General features: G+C 48.4%; 1 protein-coding gene across 8 annotated transcripts in view; it reads right to left on the reverse strand.

Annotated features, from left to right (window-relative positions):
- Positions 1-340: 340 nt before the first annotated feature.
- FAM110B (family with sequence similarity 110 member B) overlaps positions 341-19,061 on the reverse strand; it is a 142,222-nt gene continuing 123,501 nt past the window's right edge. For 4 of the 8 annotated variants that reach the window (XM_086336908.1, XM_086336909.1, XM_086336910.1 and 1 more), the window contains one exon: positions 341-3,211. In XM_086336908.1, the coding sequence (XP_086193034.1) occupies positions 1,757-2,899 (1,143 nt within the window). In that variant the 5' untranslated portion in view covers positions 2,900-3,211 and the 3' untranslated portion in view covers positions 341-1,756. Of the gene's footprint in view, positions 3,212-3,325; positions 3,344-10,746; positions 15,825-16,012; positions 18,894-19,061 lie in introns of those variants that run through there. The other 4 variants (XR_015140841.1, XR_015140840.1, XM_086336906.1 and 1 more) reach the window with 3 other exon arrangements.

Genomic DNA, 19,061 nt, shown 5'->3' on the forward strand with positions numbered 1-19,061 from the left:
AGAACTCAACTGTCAGAAGTTGTAACAAGTAATTACAACTTAAGAGTTTGGTGGAAGATGTAAAAAATCCTGATTTTAAGAAAAGATAAAAAACTGAAAGTTGTGAACTAAGCAGCAGCAGCAGATTTTAGGAACCCCGGTGAAACTATTTTAGCAAAAAAGCACACTGATCTAGCTACAATGAAGAATACAGCTGTTCAGAATAATTGTGATATGGTGAAAATAACTTAATGAAGTGCTGTTTCTTCAAGACCCTCAAAAGTCTCCTTCTGGCTCACAGTCCAAAGTGAAACTTCTGTGGAGGGAGTGAAGGAAAAGACAAAGAGAAACCACCACCATGAAAGCCTGCACCAGAGCTATTTATTAGAGTAACGTTTCTTTTTTTTTTCTTCTTCTTAAAGATTTCATAAACAACTGAAGTATGTACAAAGTCTTACAGCATTTACAGCATAAAAAGTGTCCTATGAGCTGATGAAGGCTAAGGCAGTGCTGCTGGGAGCTCCAGGGCATTTCTATAAGAGTGAGGAAGCTGAGCATCCCAGGTGGACCCCTTGGCTACTGCAGGATGACTGTCAGCTGAGGGACAGCCAACTAGACCACCTGTAGGACAGGTTATGGGGGAACAAGCTGATATGCAGCCCTACGGATCTTCGGGTTGAAAAGCTACACAGAGTCATGTTTCAAGTTCCCTGCAGCCTCACAGGTTAACATATGCATGAGGACATAGTCATGCTGCCCAGATCTGGTTCAGCTACCAAAGGTACTGACTTCTGAAGAGAAGGCTCTAAACTGATATGGCTGGCATTTCCATTTGTGTTCGGTGGTCTTCAGGTAGTTCCCACCACCCAAGCCCCACTCCCCTCTCCCAGATAAAACAATTACAACAAAGGGAGGGAGGAGAATCCACTTAAGAGTTCTCAACCAAAAAACTAACTTAAAAAAAAAAAATTCAGTATCAGCTCTAGGGTGGCCAGTTCTGTCAAATGATTGATAGTCAAAATTTCTAAATCAACCCAAATCAGATCAATAGCAACAAGCCCCTCTTAACACCCAACCTCCTGATTCAATCCCCTTCATTGTATCTGATTGTCTTTCCTTGGGGTCAGTATTACACAGAACCATCAAAGTTTATACACCAAATCAGACACAGAACATACGTGTCCCCAACCATTACTTGTGTAAATGGCAAGAGGACTGTCAATAATAAATGACTGACATCGGATTCCCCACTTTCTTTCTCAGAAAGCCCAGCCCGGGTCTCTCTGGGATCCTTCACTATCTGTTTGATAGCAGAGCCCATTTATTTTCCCATTAGGATCTCACATGTAGGCAAATAGGCTTTTTTTTTTTTAAATTCAAAAAGATGTTACTCCCAACTTAAAAGCCAGTTGATAAAACCTTTAATTAAGACACCATAGCGCGGGATATAAAAACACTAGAACCACATAAATATTGAAGAAGTTGTATACCGTTTTCCATGTAAACAGTTTTGCCAAAGATTGAAGCCCTAAATTAGGATGTGGCCTGACACTTTGGGGCGGGTGACGCGCGACCGGCCAGGCTCTGCAGCGATGGTAGCCGAGGACGCCAGGTCAGTCCCCGTGTTGGCGGGCATGCAACTGGAAAGACATTGCACAACAAGCAACACAAAGAGAGTGGAGAAGCTCACAACACTTCAAGGAGACCTCACAACCTTCACAAGTGCCGAGGCGCGGACAGAGACCCCCCTGCCTCCCTCCGGGCGCGCTGCTGCCTCTTACACGTGGGACACCTTCTGCGACTCCCTGGCCTGTTTGATGCTGTACAACCACTTGATGATGCGCGCGTTCCTCTCGATGGCGGAGATGCCGTAGGGCACCCGGTCATTGGCACTGTCATCGTTCCTAAGGTCACTGTTACTGTCCTGAGACTGTTCGCAGTCCGAGCTGATCATGCTGGCGCTGCGGAAGTTGAGCGAGATGATGTCCGAGTTGGCCCGCGCGAAGTTCTCCATGCCCAGGTTCTCCAGCTCCTCTGGATCCAGTCCGCAGTAGTTGAAGAAGCGCTCCACGTCGGCGTCCACGCGGAAATACCTATCGCTCAAGTCTGACTTGGAGCGCTGCAGCGAGGGTCTCCGGCCCACCCCGCCAGCCGGCTCGGCCGCCTCGGCCTCGGGGGACTTCACTGCGGCCGGGGCGGCCACCTTGGGCTTGGGGGGCAGCGGCGGGGCGGAACTGCTGCAGGGGAGGATGGCCTTCAGGGGCCTTGCCCCGGGCCCCTGGCGGATGTCCGAGGAGCTGTGCGACACGTGCAGAAAGGCGTCGGCGGCGGCGGCGGCGGAAGAGGTGGGCTCGGGCGGCCGGCGGCCCACGTGCGAGCCGCCCTCCTGGGGGCTGCCCCGGCCCGGCGCGGGGCGCGCGCGCAGCGACTCGGCGAACGAGTGCCGGTGCAGCTCGGCCGCGTCAGCCCGGGGCGCCGGCCAGTTCCGCGCGCTGTGCTTGTGGCCCGAGCCCGTGCTCGAGCCTTCGGAGCTGTTGAGGATGTTCTTGAGGATCTCCAGCTTCAGGGTCTCGCGAGGCGCGCCCCCCTCGCTCTTGGCTCCGCCGCCGCCGCCGCCGAAGCCCTTGAGCGTGGGGCTGCCGAGCGCGCGCTTGGCGGCGGGGCAGACGGGGGGCTTGGCCAGCACCGCCGGCTTCACGGGCTCCTGCTTGGCGTTGATGACCTCCTGGCTCTTGACGTACTTGGCCTTGTCGGCCTCCAGCCGCTCCACGGCGCTGAGTCTCTTGGGGTTGGGCTCCGCCTGGCGGCGAAAGTAGTCGGGCCCCTTGTTGAGGATGCGCAGGGGCACGGCCGACGTGAAGGTGCCGGCGGGGCTGACCGGCTTCACCATGCTACCTGTCTGTAGGCTCTCCGTGGGCATGGCGGGCACTCTCTCCCCGGCGGCCGTGGTGGATGCTCGTGTGCGCGCCTCCGGATGCGCCGGGCAGACACATGTGCGGGCGGCACAAAGCGCAGCGGATGGTCCGGAACCGAGGGTCAGCGGCGGCGGCAGCGCCTCATCTCCTGCTCGGTCACTGCCCCGGGACTCTAATCCCCTCGCCCCCTCGCCGGCCGGCCGGTGCGGAGAGGCCACCAGCCTCCAAGTTCCTTTAATCGGGCCTCGCCGCTCCTTTCTCCTCCCCGAAGGATGTGGGAGTCTCCTCCAGGTCTTTGTGTTCAACTGCAGGCAGAGCTGAAACACACAACAACCAACCGCGGGTTAGGATGGGCGAGTGACATCACGGCTGTAGCAACAGCGAAGCCGTGCGCCCCCGCCCTGCCGCCCCCGCCCCGGGGCGCCCCCCACCAGCCCGGGAGGGAGGTGATCCCGGCGGCTGGATGGGGCCCCGCCGCCCGCGCCCGGCGCTCGGAGGCCGGCGCGGCTCCGGAAGAAGAGCGGCGGAGGGTTCCCACGCGCCAACTCCTCCTGGCGCCTCCCCATCAGAGAGACCCGCCTCCCGATCACGCCCGGCCCCGGCATCACTTAAACCCAAACCCAGGAAACACGAGATGACAGTAGAAATGTTGGTCCGCAAAGCCCGGTTCCCAGTTCATGACATGCCACTGGATTCCTGTGGCTCTCTTATCTGCTTAGGCTACAGTCTCGGTGACTTCTAAGATGCCTGTTTTGCAATGAAGCAAAACTTTTGACTTCCATCACTCTAACTTTAACAAGCACCTAACGCTTCAAAAACTTAAAAGATGGCAAGAAACGACAGTAATCACAAAACGGTTTTAAAAAAGTCAACATGTTTATCTTATTTTCGCTAACCAGTGTATTTGAAAACACCATCTCCTGTAAACGAAATGTGTTCTAAGTTCATCTCATTAAATACAAGCTTTTTTTTAACTAACCAAGCACCAGACAAGAACACCCCTAGAAATACTTCTAGATCAACCATATAAAAAGATATTCTGATTATAAATGCTCCATAATTTTTCACACAATGGGCAGAAATCAAGTTTTTTTAATGTATTTTTCCAAGTCCCCCAGAGAACTAAGAAGACAAGGTGTAAATCATACTTAAATATGTTACTTTATAGAAAACTTGTATAACAGTTAAGCATTCATGGGTCTTATTTATGACCTTCTGAAAAACTTGACTCCCCACCCCTCAACCAAGACCACTACAGTGAAACACTTATTAATACTCCCAAGATAAATCATTCTACTTAAAGCGATGGGAGTAACAGACCACTAACCTGTCTCCTGAGAAACCTGTACATGAGTCAGGAAGCAACAGTTAGAACCAGACATGGAACAATTGACTGGTTCAAAATTGGGAAAGAAATATGACAAGCCTATGTATTGTCACCCTGCTTATTTAATTTATATGCAGAGTGCATCATGTGAAATGCCCAGCTGGATGAATCACAAGCTGGAATCAAGCTTGCCAGGGGAAACATCAACAACCTCAGATATGCAAATGATACCAATCTAATGGCAGAAACTGAAGAACTAAAGAGCCTCTTGATGAGGGACTGAGAAAGCTAGCTTGAAACTCAACATTAGAAAAAACTAAGATAATGGCATTGGCTTCCATCACTTCATGGCAAACAGAAAGGGAAAGAGTGGAAGCAGTGACATTTTATTTTCTCGGGCTTCACAATCACTGCAGATGGTGACTGCAGCCATGAACTTAAAAGACACTTGTCCCTTGGAAGGAAAGCTATGACAAACCTGGACAGCATATTAAAAAGCAGAGACATCATTTTGCTGTCAAAGGTCCATCTAGTCAAAGCTATGGTTTTTCCAGTAGTCATGTATGGACATGAGACTTGGACCATAAAGAAGGCTGAGCACAGAAGAATCAATGCTTTCAAAGTGTGGTGGTGCTGGAGAAGACTCTTGAGAGTTGAAGGTGATCAAATTAGTCCATCCTAAAGGAAATCAATCCTGAATATTCATTGGAAGGAGTGATGATGAAGCTGAAGCTCTAGTACTTTGGGCATCTGAAGCAAAGAGCTGACTTATTGGAAAAGACCCTGATGCTGGGAAAGACTGAGGGCAGGAGAATGAGGTGACAGAGGGCCAGATGGTTGGATGGCATCACCGATTCAATCGACTGAATTTGAGCAAACTCTGGGAGATAGTGGAGGACAGGGAAGCCTGGAGTGCTGCAGTTCACGGGGTGGCAAAGACTCAGACATGACTTAGTGTGCTAACTACTACTTAGCACATGATACAGTGTCACATTTATCTCTGCAGCCCTCTGAACACCTCTGTCGCTGCTGGCAGAGAACATTGATGAGTGAGCGCATCAGCATTCCAAAAAAGGGTTCAGACTCAGCATCATTGGTTATAATTAGGAGTATTAAGAGAATAAGTATTTAACTAACATACTGAAGTTGAAACTCCAGTACTTTGGTCACCTGATTAGAAAACTGACTGATTTGAAAAGACCCTGATGCTGGGGAAGATTGAAGGCGGGAGGAGAAGGGGACGACAGAGGATGAGATGGTTGGATGGCATCACCGACTCAATGGGCATGTGTCTGAGTAAACTCCGCGAGTTGGTGATGAACAGGGAGGCCTGGCGTGCTGCAGTCCATGGGGTCACAAAGAGTCGGACACGACTGAGCGACTGAACTGAACTGATTCAACTAACATATCCAGTAACTAATTTACAAAATAAATAAAGTGGTATTAGTATAAAAAAAATCAGAGCTACCCCACGTCCGAGGTTAGGGGCGGCCGCTGAGAGGAACTACCCCATGTCCGAGGAATGGTAGCTGCGCGGGCGCAGGAGAGAGGAACTACTCCACGTTCAAGGTCAGGAAGGGCGACCTCGTCCAAGATAAGGAGCAGCAGCTGTGCTTTGCTGGAGCAGCCGTGAAGAGATACTCCACGTCCAAGGTAAGAGAAACCCAAGTAAGACGGTAGGTGTTGTGAGAGGGCATCAGAGGGCAGACACACTGAAACCATAATCACACAAAGCTGGCCAATCTGATTGCATGGACCACAGCCTTGTCTAACTCATTGAAACCAAGCCATGCCGTGTGGGGCCACCCAAGACGGATGGGTCATGGTGGAGAGGTCTGACAGAATGTGGTCCACTGGAGAAGGGAATGGCAAGCCACTTCAGTATTCTTGCCTTGAGAACCCCATGAACAGTATGAAAAGGCAAAATGATAGGATACTGAAAGAGGAACTCCCCAGGTCAGTAGGTGCCCAATATGCTACTGGAGATCAGTGGAGAAATAACTCCAGAAAGAATGAAGGGATGGAGCCAAAGCAAAAACAACACCCAGTTGTGGATGTGACTGGTGATAGAAGCAAGGTCTGATGCTGTAAAGAGCAATATTGCATAGGAACCTGGAATATTAGGTCCATGAATCAAGGCAAATTGGAAGTGGTCAAACAGGAGATGACAAGACTGAACGTCGACATTCTAGGAATCAGTGAATTGAAATAGACTGGAATGGGTGAATTTAACTCAGATGACCATTATATCTACTACTGTGGGCAGGAATCCCTTAGAAGAAATGGAGTAGCTATCATAGTCAACAAAAGAGTCTGAAATGCAGTACTTGGATGCAATCTCAAAAACGACAGAATGATCTCTGTTCGTTTCCAAGGCAAACCATTCAATATCACGGTAATCCAAGCCTATGCCCCAACCAATAACACTGAAGAAGCTGAAGTGGAATGGTTCTATGAAGACCTACAAGATCTTTTAGAACTAACACCCAAAAAAGATGTTCTTTTCATTATAGGGGACTGGAATGCAAAAGTAGGAAGTCAAGAAACACCTGGAGTAACAGGCAAATTTGGCCTTGGAGTAAAGAATGAAGCAGGGCAAAGGCTAATAGAGTTTTGCCAAGAGAACACACTGGTCATAGCAAACACCCTCTTCCAATAACACAAGAGAAGACTCTACACATGGACATCACCAGATGGTCAACACCGAAATCAGATTGATTATATTCTTTGCAGCCAAAGATGAAAAAGCTCTATACAGTCAGCAAAAACAAGACTGGGAGCTGACTGTGGCTCAGATCATGAACTCCTTATTGCCAAATTCAGACTTAAACTGAAGAAAATAGGGAAAACCATTAGACCATTCAGGTATGACCTAAATCAAATCCCTTATGATTATACAGTGGAAGTGAGAACTAGATTTAAGGGACTAGATCTGATAGACAGTGTGAACTAGCCTGATGACCTATGGATGGAGGTTCATGCCATTGTACAGGAGACAGGGAGCAAGAACATCCCCATGGAAAAGAAATGCAGAAAAGCAAAATGGCTGTCTGGGGAGGCCTTACAAATAGCTGTGAAAAGAAGCGAAGCAAAAAGAAAAGGAGAAAAGTAAAGATATAAGCATCTGAAATGCAGAGTTCCAAAGAATAGCAAGTAGAGATAAGAAAGTCTTCCTCAGCGATCAATGCAAGGAAATAGAGGAAAACAACAGAATGGGAAAGACTAGAGATCTCTTCAAGAAAATTAGAGATACCAAGGGAACATTTCATGCAAAGATGGGCTCGATAAAGGACAGAAATGGTATGGATGTAACAAAAGCAGAAGATATTAAGAAAAGGTGGCAAGAATACATAGAAGAACTGTACAAAAAAGATCTTCATGACCCAGATAATCACAATGGTGTGATCACTCACCTAGAACCAGACATCCTGGAATGTGAAGTCAAGTGGGCCTTAGAAAGCATCACTACGAACAAAGCTAGTGCAGGTGATGGAATTCCAGTTGAGCTATTTCAAATCCTGAAAGATGATGCTGTGAAAGTGCTGCACTCAATATGCCAGCAAATTTGGAAAACTCAGCGGTGGCCACAGGTGGCCACAGGAAAAGGTCAGTTTTCATTCCAATCCCAAAGAAAGGCAATGCCAAAGAATGCTCAAACTACCACACAATTGCATTCATCTCACACGCTAGTAAAGTTGTGCTCAAAATTCTCCAAGCCAGGCTTTAGCAATACGTGAACTGTGAACTTCCAGATGTTCAAGCTGGTTTTAGAAAAGGCAGAGAAACCAGAAATCAAATTGCCAACATCTGCTGGATCATGGAAAAAGCAAGAGAGTTCCAGAAAAACATCTAATTCTGCTTTATTGACTATGCCAATGCCTTTGATTGTGTGGATCACAATAAACTGTGGAAAATTCTGAAAGAGATGGGAATACCAGACCCCCTGACCTGCCTCTTGAGAAGCCTATATGCAGGTCAAGAAGCAACAGTTAGAACTGGACATAGAACAACAGACTGGTTCCAAATAGGAAAAGGAGTACATCAAGGCTGCATATTGTCACCCTGCTTATTTAACTTACATGCAGAGTACATCATGAGAAATGCTGGGCTGCAAGAAACACAAGCTGGAATCAAGATTGCCGGGAGAAATATCAATAACCTCAGATATGCAGATGACACCACCCTTATGGCAGAAAGTGAAGAGGAACTAAAAAGCCTCTTGATCAAAGTGAAAGAGGAGAGTGAAAAAGTTGGCTCAACATTCAGAAAACTAAGGTCATGGCATCTGGTCCCATCACTTCATGGCAAACAGATGAGGAAACAGTGTCAGACTTTATTTTTCTGGGCTCCAAAATCACTGCAGATGGTGACTGCAGCCATGAAATTACAAGATGCTTACTCCTTTGAAGGAAAGTTATGACCAACCTAGATAGCATATTCAAAAGCAGAGACATTACTTTGCCAACAAAGGTCCGTCTAGTCAAGGCTACGGTTTTTCCAGTGGTCATGTATGGATGTGAGAGTAGGACTGTGAAGAAAGCTGAGCGCCGAAGAATTGATGCTTTTGAACTGTGGTTTTGGAGAAGACTCTTGAGAATATCTTGGCCTGCAAGGAGATTCAACGAGTCCATCCTAAAGGAGATCAGTCGTGGGTGTTCAGTGGAGGGACTGATGCTGAAGCTGAAACTCCAGTACTTTGGTCACCTCATGCGAAGAGTTGACTCATTGGAAAAGACCCTGATGCTGGGAGGGATTGGGGGCAGGAGGAGAAGTGGACGACAGCGGATGAGATGGCTGGATGGCATCACCAACTCGATGGACATGAGTTTGGGTAGACTCCGGGTGTTGGTGATGGACAGGGATGCCTGGCGTGCTGCGATTCATGGGGTTGCAAAGAGTTGGACACAACTGAGTGACTGAACTGAACTGAACTGAGTATAAAATCATCTGCTCTTATGGTAAGAAAAGAGTGTCTATTAAAATAAGCTTGGGCAGGGGCTGATAGTTTTCCTTAACATCTCTGAAAACTCTGTCTCTAAGAACACTCATCGTCATGTTTTGTTAGAGACCATTTCAGTAATCTGCAAATGGATTCATTCTAATAAAAATATTTTCCTGTGCAAGATTTAAGAAGCCCAAAGGCAATTCCTCCTAATGATTTCCTTTAATTGTGTGGTGCTATTATGATACTTCAATTTAGTTTTTAGAAAACGATCTCCTCTCATGAAGATGAAGTAGGATTGTTTCTTTGAACATATTTTGAATGAAATGCCAGAGGAGTGAGGATTCCTCCTCAGAGCCTATGGGTCCACTCATTCACTGCCTGGGTGCACCTCCCCCATGGAGCCAGTCCTCCATAGACAGGGTGGGGAGCCAGAGTAGGAGCAGAGTCTGGGCTCAGAAGCAACCCCACAGGACTGCCCCCAGGGAACCTGAGGGTCCCCAGGAGAGGCCTTGTTTCTCCTGAGCATGTATAACATTTTCACCGCTTACCACTGCAGCTTCCAACACGTGTCCGTGGAAGGGACAGTGCTGGAAGGTTCAGGGGCAGAGTGAAGGAGCTGATGGACATCTATGCCCATCACCTTTGTGGCTAAGAACCACTGCAAACCTCCAGCAAGTGGCAAGATTGCCCATCGGGTGATGGGGGCAGAGCCTGGGCCCTTTCCCCTGGGGCTTTGTCTCCTCGTCTGTGACAGTGCTTGGATGAGATCCCCACTAGTCCTTTTCCCTCTAAAAACACGAGGTTCTGAGCAGCAAAGAATGAGTGCGTGAGTAATCACTTCAGTCATGTCCAACTCTTGTGTGACCCCATGGACTGAAGCCCACCAGGCTCCTCTGTCCATGGACTCTCCAGGCAAGAATACTGGAGTGGGTTGCCATTTCCTCCTTCAGGGGATCTTTCTCACCCAGCTTTCAAACCCATGTCTCTTAAGTCTCCTTCATTGGTAGGTAGGTTCTTTACCACTAGTGTGAACTGGGAAGCCCAAGAATGAGTGAGTTATTTCCAGTTTCAAAAAGGGCCCATGGGAATACTGGCCTGTGACCAGACTGTTCTATGATTCCAGCACATACTGTTCTTATGGGAAGGTTTTTCGGAGGATGAGCTGTGGTTATCACATAGCGTCCACTGGCACTAGAGCTCACCCTGGCCTACACAATAGTGTTCTTTTCTAAGTCCACCATATTTGGACTGGAACCCCCAAAATATCCACCCCAACTGACTTTCCAGCATGCCCACCTGTCTGTCCAGGGGGCTTTGGTACCATTCAAACTAAATGAGATTCATCCCTCTGCACTCTCAGGACTGAGGTCCCAGGACTCCCAGGCTGTGTTCTAGGAAGCATTCCCCAGAAAGCTTGTTTTCCTTCCACCCTACCTTCTGTCTTCATGTAACAGGAACCCTGAGAATGGGTGAACAGAGGCAGACAGCCTGAGGAGGGTTCCTCCAGGCATGCATAGGGCTGGGGTGGGGTGTGTGAGGGTAGCCGTTAGCAGACATAAAACCAGCCTGAGAGGTTTGCGTTAGGTAAACAGTTATTATTTGTAACCAGTTTACACTCCATTTCCTTTATGTTTCTAGCCCCTCTTCTGTCTTTCCTGTCATTCCCAATTTCCCTAATGATAGTCAACACACTGATGATGTCTAGAGATGACTGTGGTCACAGTTGAAAAGTTTTAATTTAAACTCTTTGGGGATAGGGCTGCTAAGTCACTTCAGTCGTGTCCGACTCTGTGCGACCCCATAGACGGCAGCCCACCAGGCTCCCCCGTCCCTGGGATTCTCCAGGCAAGAACACTGGAGTGGGTTGCCATTTCCTTCTCCAAGGCATGAAAGTGAAAAGTGAAAGTGAAGTCGCTCAGTCACGTCCAACCCTCAGTGACCCCATGGACTGCAGCCCACCAGGCTCCTCCGTCCATGGGATTTTCCAGGCAAGAGTACTGGAATGGGGTGCCACTGGGGATAGGGGGAAAGCATCTTATAAGAAGCCTTGAAAGCCACAGAAAAAGCTGTAGGAACTGGTTGGGTATAGGATAATGTGCTCAGTTGTGTCCGACTCTTTGTGACCCCATGGACTGTAGCTTGCCAGGCTCCTCTGTCCGTGGGGTTCTTCCGGCAAGAATACTGGAATAGGTTGCCATTTCCTCCTCCAGAGGATCTTCCCAACCCAGGGATCAAATCCACGTCTCTGGTATTTCCTGCATTGGCAGGTGGATTCTTTATGACTAGCGCCACCTGGGAAGCCCCATATGGCACAATTGATGTTTCCTGCCTATTTTAGTTGACACACTGAACCTACTTCAAAAATAATGAAGGTGGCAAAGAGTGCGCCTTCTCTTAATCGTGTCATAGCCCTTGATTCTGCTTTTTCACTGCTTGGTGCTTCAGCAGTGCTTGCTGGCACAGAGTGCTGTAGACCACCGGGTGTTTTGCAGTGTAGACTCACATTCAAGACACCTGGAAACCTGGAGTTACACTGTGATGTCACAGATGTGATAACCATGGCCTGTGTTCATGAGCTGTGACCAGGCATAAGACCCTCTGCTGATGGCAGGCTCATTTGACCCTGATGTCAAGACAGGCCTGCAGGAGTGCCTGGGCACTGGTGGAAGCAGGCCCGGAGGGGGCTCTTTACCTCTTCATCTTGTTTCAGGGGAGGAAAATCTGATCTCAGCCAAGGAGGGCTTCATCGACTAAAGTATCAATAATTATCCAGTCCTGCTTGATCCCTGGTGGATGGCTAAGGAGACAGAATAGCAGCCTGAGGGAAACTCCCATTCACAGACCATTTTGCCTACATTCTACTCCACTGAATATTCATTGAGAATGTCATGAAAGCATAAAAAGAACTGGAGGAGAAAATGTCACAGAACTAGAGCTTAGGGCAGTTCTTTGAGTCAGGGGAACGTGAACTCAACAGCAGCCCAGCCCGGGGGGCATGGCGGGCACAGCCCTCCCTGCCTGCTCCTTCCTGATGGAGAGGACGGGGGCTGGAGGGGCCACGTTATCTGTGTGGGGAGAGCTGAAGGGGTGCAGAGCCAGCTGGGGACAGAGGACACAGGGAGGAAGACTAAGTGGCTCCCTGCCGGCTCCAGCGATGCCTCTCAGACTTAGCTGTGCCTGTGCTTCTGGGGGTCTGCCCGACACCTTGAGTCTGACTCAGCAGGCTGAGGTGAACCTCAGGTTCTGCCTTTCTCACCACACCCCAGATAGTATCTGGGAAACAGGTCCAGCCTTTGGGTGGAAGAGGAATGGGAAGGACTCTGAGTCCTGTATGGATGAGCATGAGTACGTCCTAGATACTGGCACAGAGGGTGTGAGCCTGGCTTTCTGGTCTCTCACAGAGTAAAAATCTATGGCTTAGGAGGCGTGGAAACAGCCATCCGAGCAAACTGAAACTTCTAAAACCAGAGTGACCTGGATCCTTCTAACTTCACATCTGCCAGCTCCTCACCAGATGGTTAGGTAAAGACCAGGATCTGAGCTGATGGATGGGACATTGGGGAGACCAAGTACACTGGTTTCAGAGCATTTACAGCCTGGGAGGCAGCGAGGGATAGAAAGTGAGCTGATGTCCACACAGTTTATGTGAAGAATGCATAAAGCCAAATTCCTGTAACCCAGGCAACGTGCATCCCGTGACACTGAGGTCAGGCAGGTCACGGTGACTGTGGCCTCTGTGGAGGGGTCTCCAGCTACGGGGCTGCCACAGGGAATGGCCTTCATTGTTGATGCAGCAAACCCAGATCTCTGAGTGATAGCTCTTTATTTTAAAATTCAATCATAGGCCACGTGCTCCTGGTAAGTAAAGAGAACCAGACAGTTAACACCTAACTGATCATTAAACTTTAGGTGAGAACAAAGTCCTGGGGATGCAGCAAGGATCCTGGGGTGGACCACAAGCCTTGATTTATGAGTAGAAGCTCCTTCAGAACGTGAACACTGGTCATTTCTCATGTGTGTTATGGCAGAAGAAAGGTGGAAACGGCTTTAAAGAGGGAGTCTGACTAATTCCACTCTGAGTCACCTCACATCTCAGTGTCTGGATCGTATCTATGAAAACGAAAATGTGTTGAATTCGGCGAGCTTGAAAATGCCTTCTGTTCAAATATTCAGACAGTATATTAAAAAGCAGAGACATCACTTTACCAACAAAGGTCCGTATAGTCAAAGCTATGGTTTTCTCAGTAGTCATGTACGGATGTGAGAGCTGGATCTAGCCAAGTCTGAGTGCTGAAGAATTGATAATTTTGAATTGTGGTGCTAGAGAAGACTCTTGAGAGTCCCTTGGACTGCAAGAGCAAACTAGTCAATGCTAAAGAAAATCAATCCTGAATATTCATTGGAAGGACCGATGCTGAAGCTGAAGTTCCAGGATTTTGGGCACCTGAAGTGAAGAGCCAACTCACTGAAAAACACCCTGATGCTGGAAAAGATTGAAGGCAGGAGAAGAGAACGACAGAGGATGAGATGGTTTGATGGCACCACTGACTTAATGGACGTGAGTTTGAGCAAGCTCTGGGAGACAGTGAAGGACCGGGAAGCCTGGCGTGCTGCAGTCCATGGGGTTGCAAAGAGTTGGACACGACTTAGCGACTGAACAGCAAACATTCTTGGAGGCAAAGAGCAAAGAAGCAGTTTACCTTTGAGGTTAAAAAGAGTTCTGGAAGAGTGACTCTTTTAGCTTCCTAAAGGTCAGATCACAAAACGTTTACAATCCAAGTAAACGTGTCCCATGTTGCTTCCTGGTTTTCTGGTAACATCATCTGAGCCCACTGACATCAGCTGTTAAGATTCCAACTTGACTGGGGCCACTTTCATAACTGTAATCTTGGGTTTTTTTCCATATAAGAGCAGAGAAGCCTCACTGAAATAAGAATATAGTCTCCCATAACAGCGTCAACTTTTGAATTCTTTATAAATGCAAGAGAAAAGCACTCAAAATCTAATGGTGCTTATGGAACCGTGGGCTGGGTTGAATCAATCCATTAGTACCTAGTGACTGCACAATTATGTGTAAGATGTAAAGAAACAGGAAAGTCTTGACAATTTAGAAAAAAGATTCAAAACACATACTATGACTATTAATTGAATAATGTTGATCAGTGTGGCAGAACTGTCAGAGCGCTGCCCTGCCCGCCACTTCTCCGGAGTCAGAAGACAGAGGAGGAGAGGAGAACTGGATGGGGCGTCTATCCTCAGGGTAGCTCTCCACCGAGTTCATGGTTCATCCGAGAAACTTAAAACACACCCAGTGGTCAGTGCAGAGTGCTGAGCTGGGGGGAGAGGGGTGCATGGTGACCGACCTGCGCGCGTGAGAACAGGATGGACAGACTCTGCATTTCAGGCAGCATAACCGGGGAGCCTTACAGGGTGATGATGCATTAGCAACAGGGTCAGGTGTGTCGTTGGGAGGGAGGGGCTGCGGGGAGGGGCCAGGATGAAGGGGAGCAGAGCAGGGAGGCTGGGCAGAGCTGGCCTGGGGAGGGAGAGGCTCTAAGGGGTGACCCCCAGGGCACAACCTTTAGGTCTGGATGCTGTCTCTGCCCTGGAAGGGCTGAGCAGCCATGGGCAGGTCACTTCTCCATCCAGGGTCTCAGGTTTCCCATCTCTAAAATGGGCACAGTGATACTACCTACTCAGGGAATTGAGAACGTTAAATAAAGGCACAGAGGCTCTTCTCATCCACGTCACCCTCACGAGGTGGGTGTCTCTGGGGTTGGAGGGAAGACCGGACAATTTCAAGAGATGTTTTAAGACCTGCACTGGTCTGAACATGGCGTTGGGTCTACGGCCAAACCACCATGAATGTATCCCATCACGTCTGCACGTGGCATCGGTCTGGCTGTGAGGGTGAGGGGCGGCGGAGGATGATTCTGGGCTTCCTGCTCCACTGCTGACAAGTGTCTGTGGGAAGCACACACTAGTCTAGCCTTTTCTCCTTCCCTTCTCTGTACCCCAGGCCTGAGCCCACAAGAACGGAACCAGCTGTGCACAGCCACACACCTGCCCTCCCTCTGCTGAGACGGCCCTAACCAGCGGGATTTCAGGAAACTCATCCTCTCCCTCATTCGTATCGCAGATAGCCAACGATACTGTGGGCATCACAAAATTATACTTAGAAGCAAAATGTATTCCTAAATTCAACGCTTAGTTCCATGGGTTAGAGGGAGCCATGACACTGCGTTTGGAGGACATGAACCTGCCCATTTTAATATGAATATGCCATGTTTGTCTCCCCCTTTTCCTTCCCCTTCCAATGCCGTTCACTTTAGTTAACTCCTCCTATGCTGTGAAAATAACTTGTAAAGAGTGCAATAGGAGAATTATAAAACTGAAAAGGTAAACGTTGGAGTAACAAAAGCACGTATCCAAAAGAGACTGAATTTGTACAAGATAAATCAAATGGAAACTAAGAAATGAGAGGCCCAGACATCTGGAAGCATTAAGTCCAAACCACCACCCTTTCGGCGGGACCTGTACTTTTTCAATTCCTGAGTGACGTGCCTCCTTGCTTATCGCCTGCTGCAATTCCTCAGCTCCTGGTGGCTGGATCTTCTCTCTTCTGACCTCAGCGTTGCCATCAGCAATCAGCTCCAAGCTGTAAATGAAATTGTCTTCTGCCAAAAACCTCCTCACTCTGAATATTCTCAGAAACCATGGAGTTGTCCTAATGACATTTCAGCTTTTGATTCCAGTATCCCAGTTTTTAGCTTACTCTTTCAGTTGGCTGGAAAGAGTCTTCACGTGCTACATAATAAAAGAATCCTTGCCCCTGTGTTTTTATTACTTTGTATTCACTTTCCACCTGTTGGGTAAACCATTTCTCTACTTTTCAGCAGGTCCTTTAAGCCTTGTTTCTTCTGACATCCATTCTGTGCAACTGGAGGATAGAAACACAGGTTGGAATACTGAAGAGATGCCAAGAGGCCAATTCTGCCTTCTCAGACCTTCATGGGTGTGGACCCAGGAGTAGAGCCCACCCTTGGGCTCTCCTAGGGTGTGCTGGGCACACGGTTGGTCAGCACACACTTGCACTGATATTTGGATCAATGTGTGAAAATTAGACAGTCATGTACTGCATTACGGCAACAGTCTCCAGGTGGCGCTGTGACCTGAGCGAGTCTACAGGGAGGAGGGGAGAGGGTACAACTTGTTACCCAGCAGCTTTGGTGTGATGTCCATTCCAGGCTTCCCTGGTAGCTCAGCTGGTAAAAGAATCCACCTGCAATGCAGGAGACCCTGGTTCGGTTTCTGGGTTGGGAAGACCCCCTGGAGAAGGGATAGGCAACCCACTCCAGTACTGGGCTTCCCTGGTGGCTCAGCTTGTAAATAATCCACCCACAATGGATTATGGGAGACCTGGGTTTGATCCCTGGGTTGGGAGGCTACCCACTGCAGTATTTTGGTCTAGAGAATTCCATGGACTGTATAGTCCATGGGGTCACAAAGAGACATGACTGAGCGACTTTCACTTTCACTTTGGTGTGACGTCAGGGGCAAAGAAGGAGTGGAAGACATCACCTAAGGAGCCGGTATCAGGCCGCCTTGGCTCTCTGCTTAGAGAGGTGGCTTTGACCATGGCTTGTGCCCACCCCCATCGCAAATAGGCTGAGGCTGGACTCAGGACCCCTCACCCTTCCAGAAAGCCCGACACAGAGCTGATGGAGTCTTGAGAGGGCTAGACACAGGGTCTGTGCTGGACCCTCCACCCCAGGACACAGGCCAGAGGAATCTGCGTTTCCACCAGTACAAAGTGCTGGTTTTCTGGGCCACATGAGCACTTGGGGGAAAGGAGCACTACTGCTGCTAAGTCGCTTCAGTCGTGTCCAACTCTGTGTGACCCCATAGATGGCAGCCCACCAGGCTCCCCCATCCCTAGGATTCTCCAGGCAAGAACACTGGAGTGGGTTGCCATTTCCTTCTCCAATGCATGAAAGTGAAAAGTGAAAGTCAAGTCACTCACCAGGGTTATCTTAAAAAAAGAAAAAAAAAATTTTTTTTAATGTGGACTATTCTTAAAGTCTTTATTAATTTGTTGCAATATTGCTTCTGTTTTATATTTTGGTTTGTTGGCTGCAAGGCATGTGAGATCTTAGCTCCTCAGCCACGGATCGAACCCACACCCCTTGCATTGGAAGGCAAAGTCTTAACCACTGGATCACCAGGGAAGTCCCAGTCTAGGGTTATCTTAAAGGAACTGAGGCCAGAGAGCCCTGCACTGAGGGGAGGCTGTGAGCACCGCCAGAGTTGGGAGACATGTGGCTGCCCCCCAGGGAACCCAAAAGCTCCCAAAGAGATCCAGCTCCAGGCTCCCCCACGTGCAGGGACACCAGGTGACACAGCCAAGGAGAGGACCCTGCCATCTTCACAGACCCACATGGGCCTGCCCCTAGGTTAGAAAAGTGAAAGTGAAAGTTTCTCCGTCGTGTCCCACTCTTTGCGACCCCATGGACTGTAGCCTGCCAAGCTTCTCTGAGAATCATAGAATTCTCCAGGCAAGATTACTAGAGTGGGTAGCTGTTTCTTTCTCCAGGGGATATTTCCCACCCAGGGATGGAACCTGGGTCTCCTGCATTGCGGGCGGATTCTTTACTGTCTGAGCCACCAGGGAAGGCCAGGTTAGGAGTGACACCTAATAAAGAGCTGGAAAGGGGGAAGAGGGAAAATCCACAGGTTTGTGAAGCTCCCGCCTTCACTGAGATTTCCAAGCCAATAGAAGGCCTGAGCTGGGAAACAGAGGTGGCCCAAACAGGAATGAGAGAGGCTGGAGGTTTTCAGTCTTTCATGCCTGAAACTGATCTAAGGACTCTGAATTATTGAAGATTAACTGAAGAGGCTATGGGTGGTGTCTGAGATTTCATCCCAGAGGCGGAGAGGAGAATTCAGGGTACATTCTTGGGGCCTGAGAAAAGAGGACACTCACTTCCCATTCATCCCTCATGAATCCAGGCCGGACAGTAGAAAGGGTCCAGGTGGCATCTGTTGGCTTGTTGATGCCGAGCCCCTCAGTTCAGAGCCAGGTCCAGGGTTTAAGGTCAACCTCGTTTACTCTGGAGTCCAGTACTTAACAGCTCTGTGACCCTGGGCACATTTACCAAGTTCAGTATGCCTCAGTTTCCTCCTGAAGACACGCTGACCGTAATGATGCCTACATGTCCCAGGGCTGTGGTGAGAATTCTGTGAGGGAGTGCGATGAAAGGGTCAGGTGGGGCAGCCCGTCTGTTCAAGCAACACGAGCGGTTATTAAATTTCGCCCCCATGTCCTCAACTTGGCACCGTCGCCCCCATCATTACATTTCAAGCTTTATGGTAACTGAATGATCTTCTGTCTTAAAACAATTCCATTGCTCTCAGGAGATAGCGTGGGTGCTATTTCTGTCAAAGTGGGTTGACTAGGCAGTTTCTGTCTACAAGGTCACTGGTGTGACCCCATTTTTATTTGAGTTTCAACGAAAATATGTGGTTTTAGATTTCAAAACAAACAGTTGTGCAAGTGAAACAGCCTAGAGTAAATAATAAAACCATTATTAAAAATGAAATCAAATCTAAAATTGAATACGAGAAAAGCAGCTGGTTAAATCTCATTCCAGAATGGAGCCTTGACTTTAATGTCATTCTCCAAGGTCACTTAGAAAACTTGTTCACAGGCTTCATTTGTGAGTCCACTCTAAAAAAGAAAACGTTATGAGTTTCTTTTAAAATGCCCTTCTCTTATTTTAGACAATTAAAATGAAATCAACAATCAGAAGAAAAATTGTATTTCTGGTTCACCAGTCTTAACCAAAGGCAAAGAAAGCTTTGCTCTAACAGGGCCACCAACTTGCATGGATGTGGG

This window comes from Bos grunniens, chromosome 14 (assembly GCF_055505025.1).
Source record: "Bos grunniens cultivar Pamir isolate PY7600 chromosome 14, Bosgru_T2T1.0, whole genome shotgun sequence".
Lineage (NCBI taxonomy): Eukaryota > Metazoa > Chordata > Mammalia > Artiodactyla > Bovidae > Bos > Bos grunniens.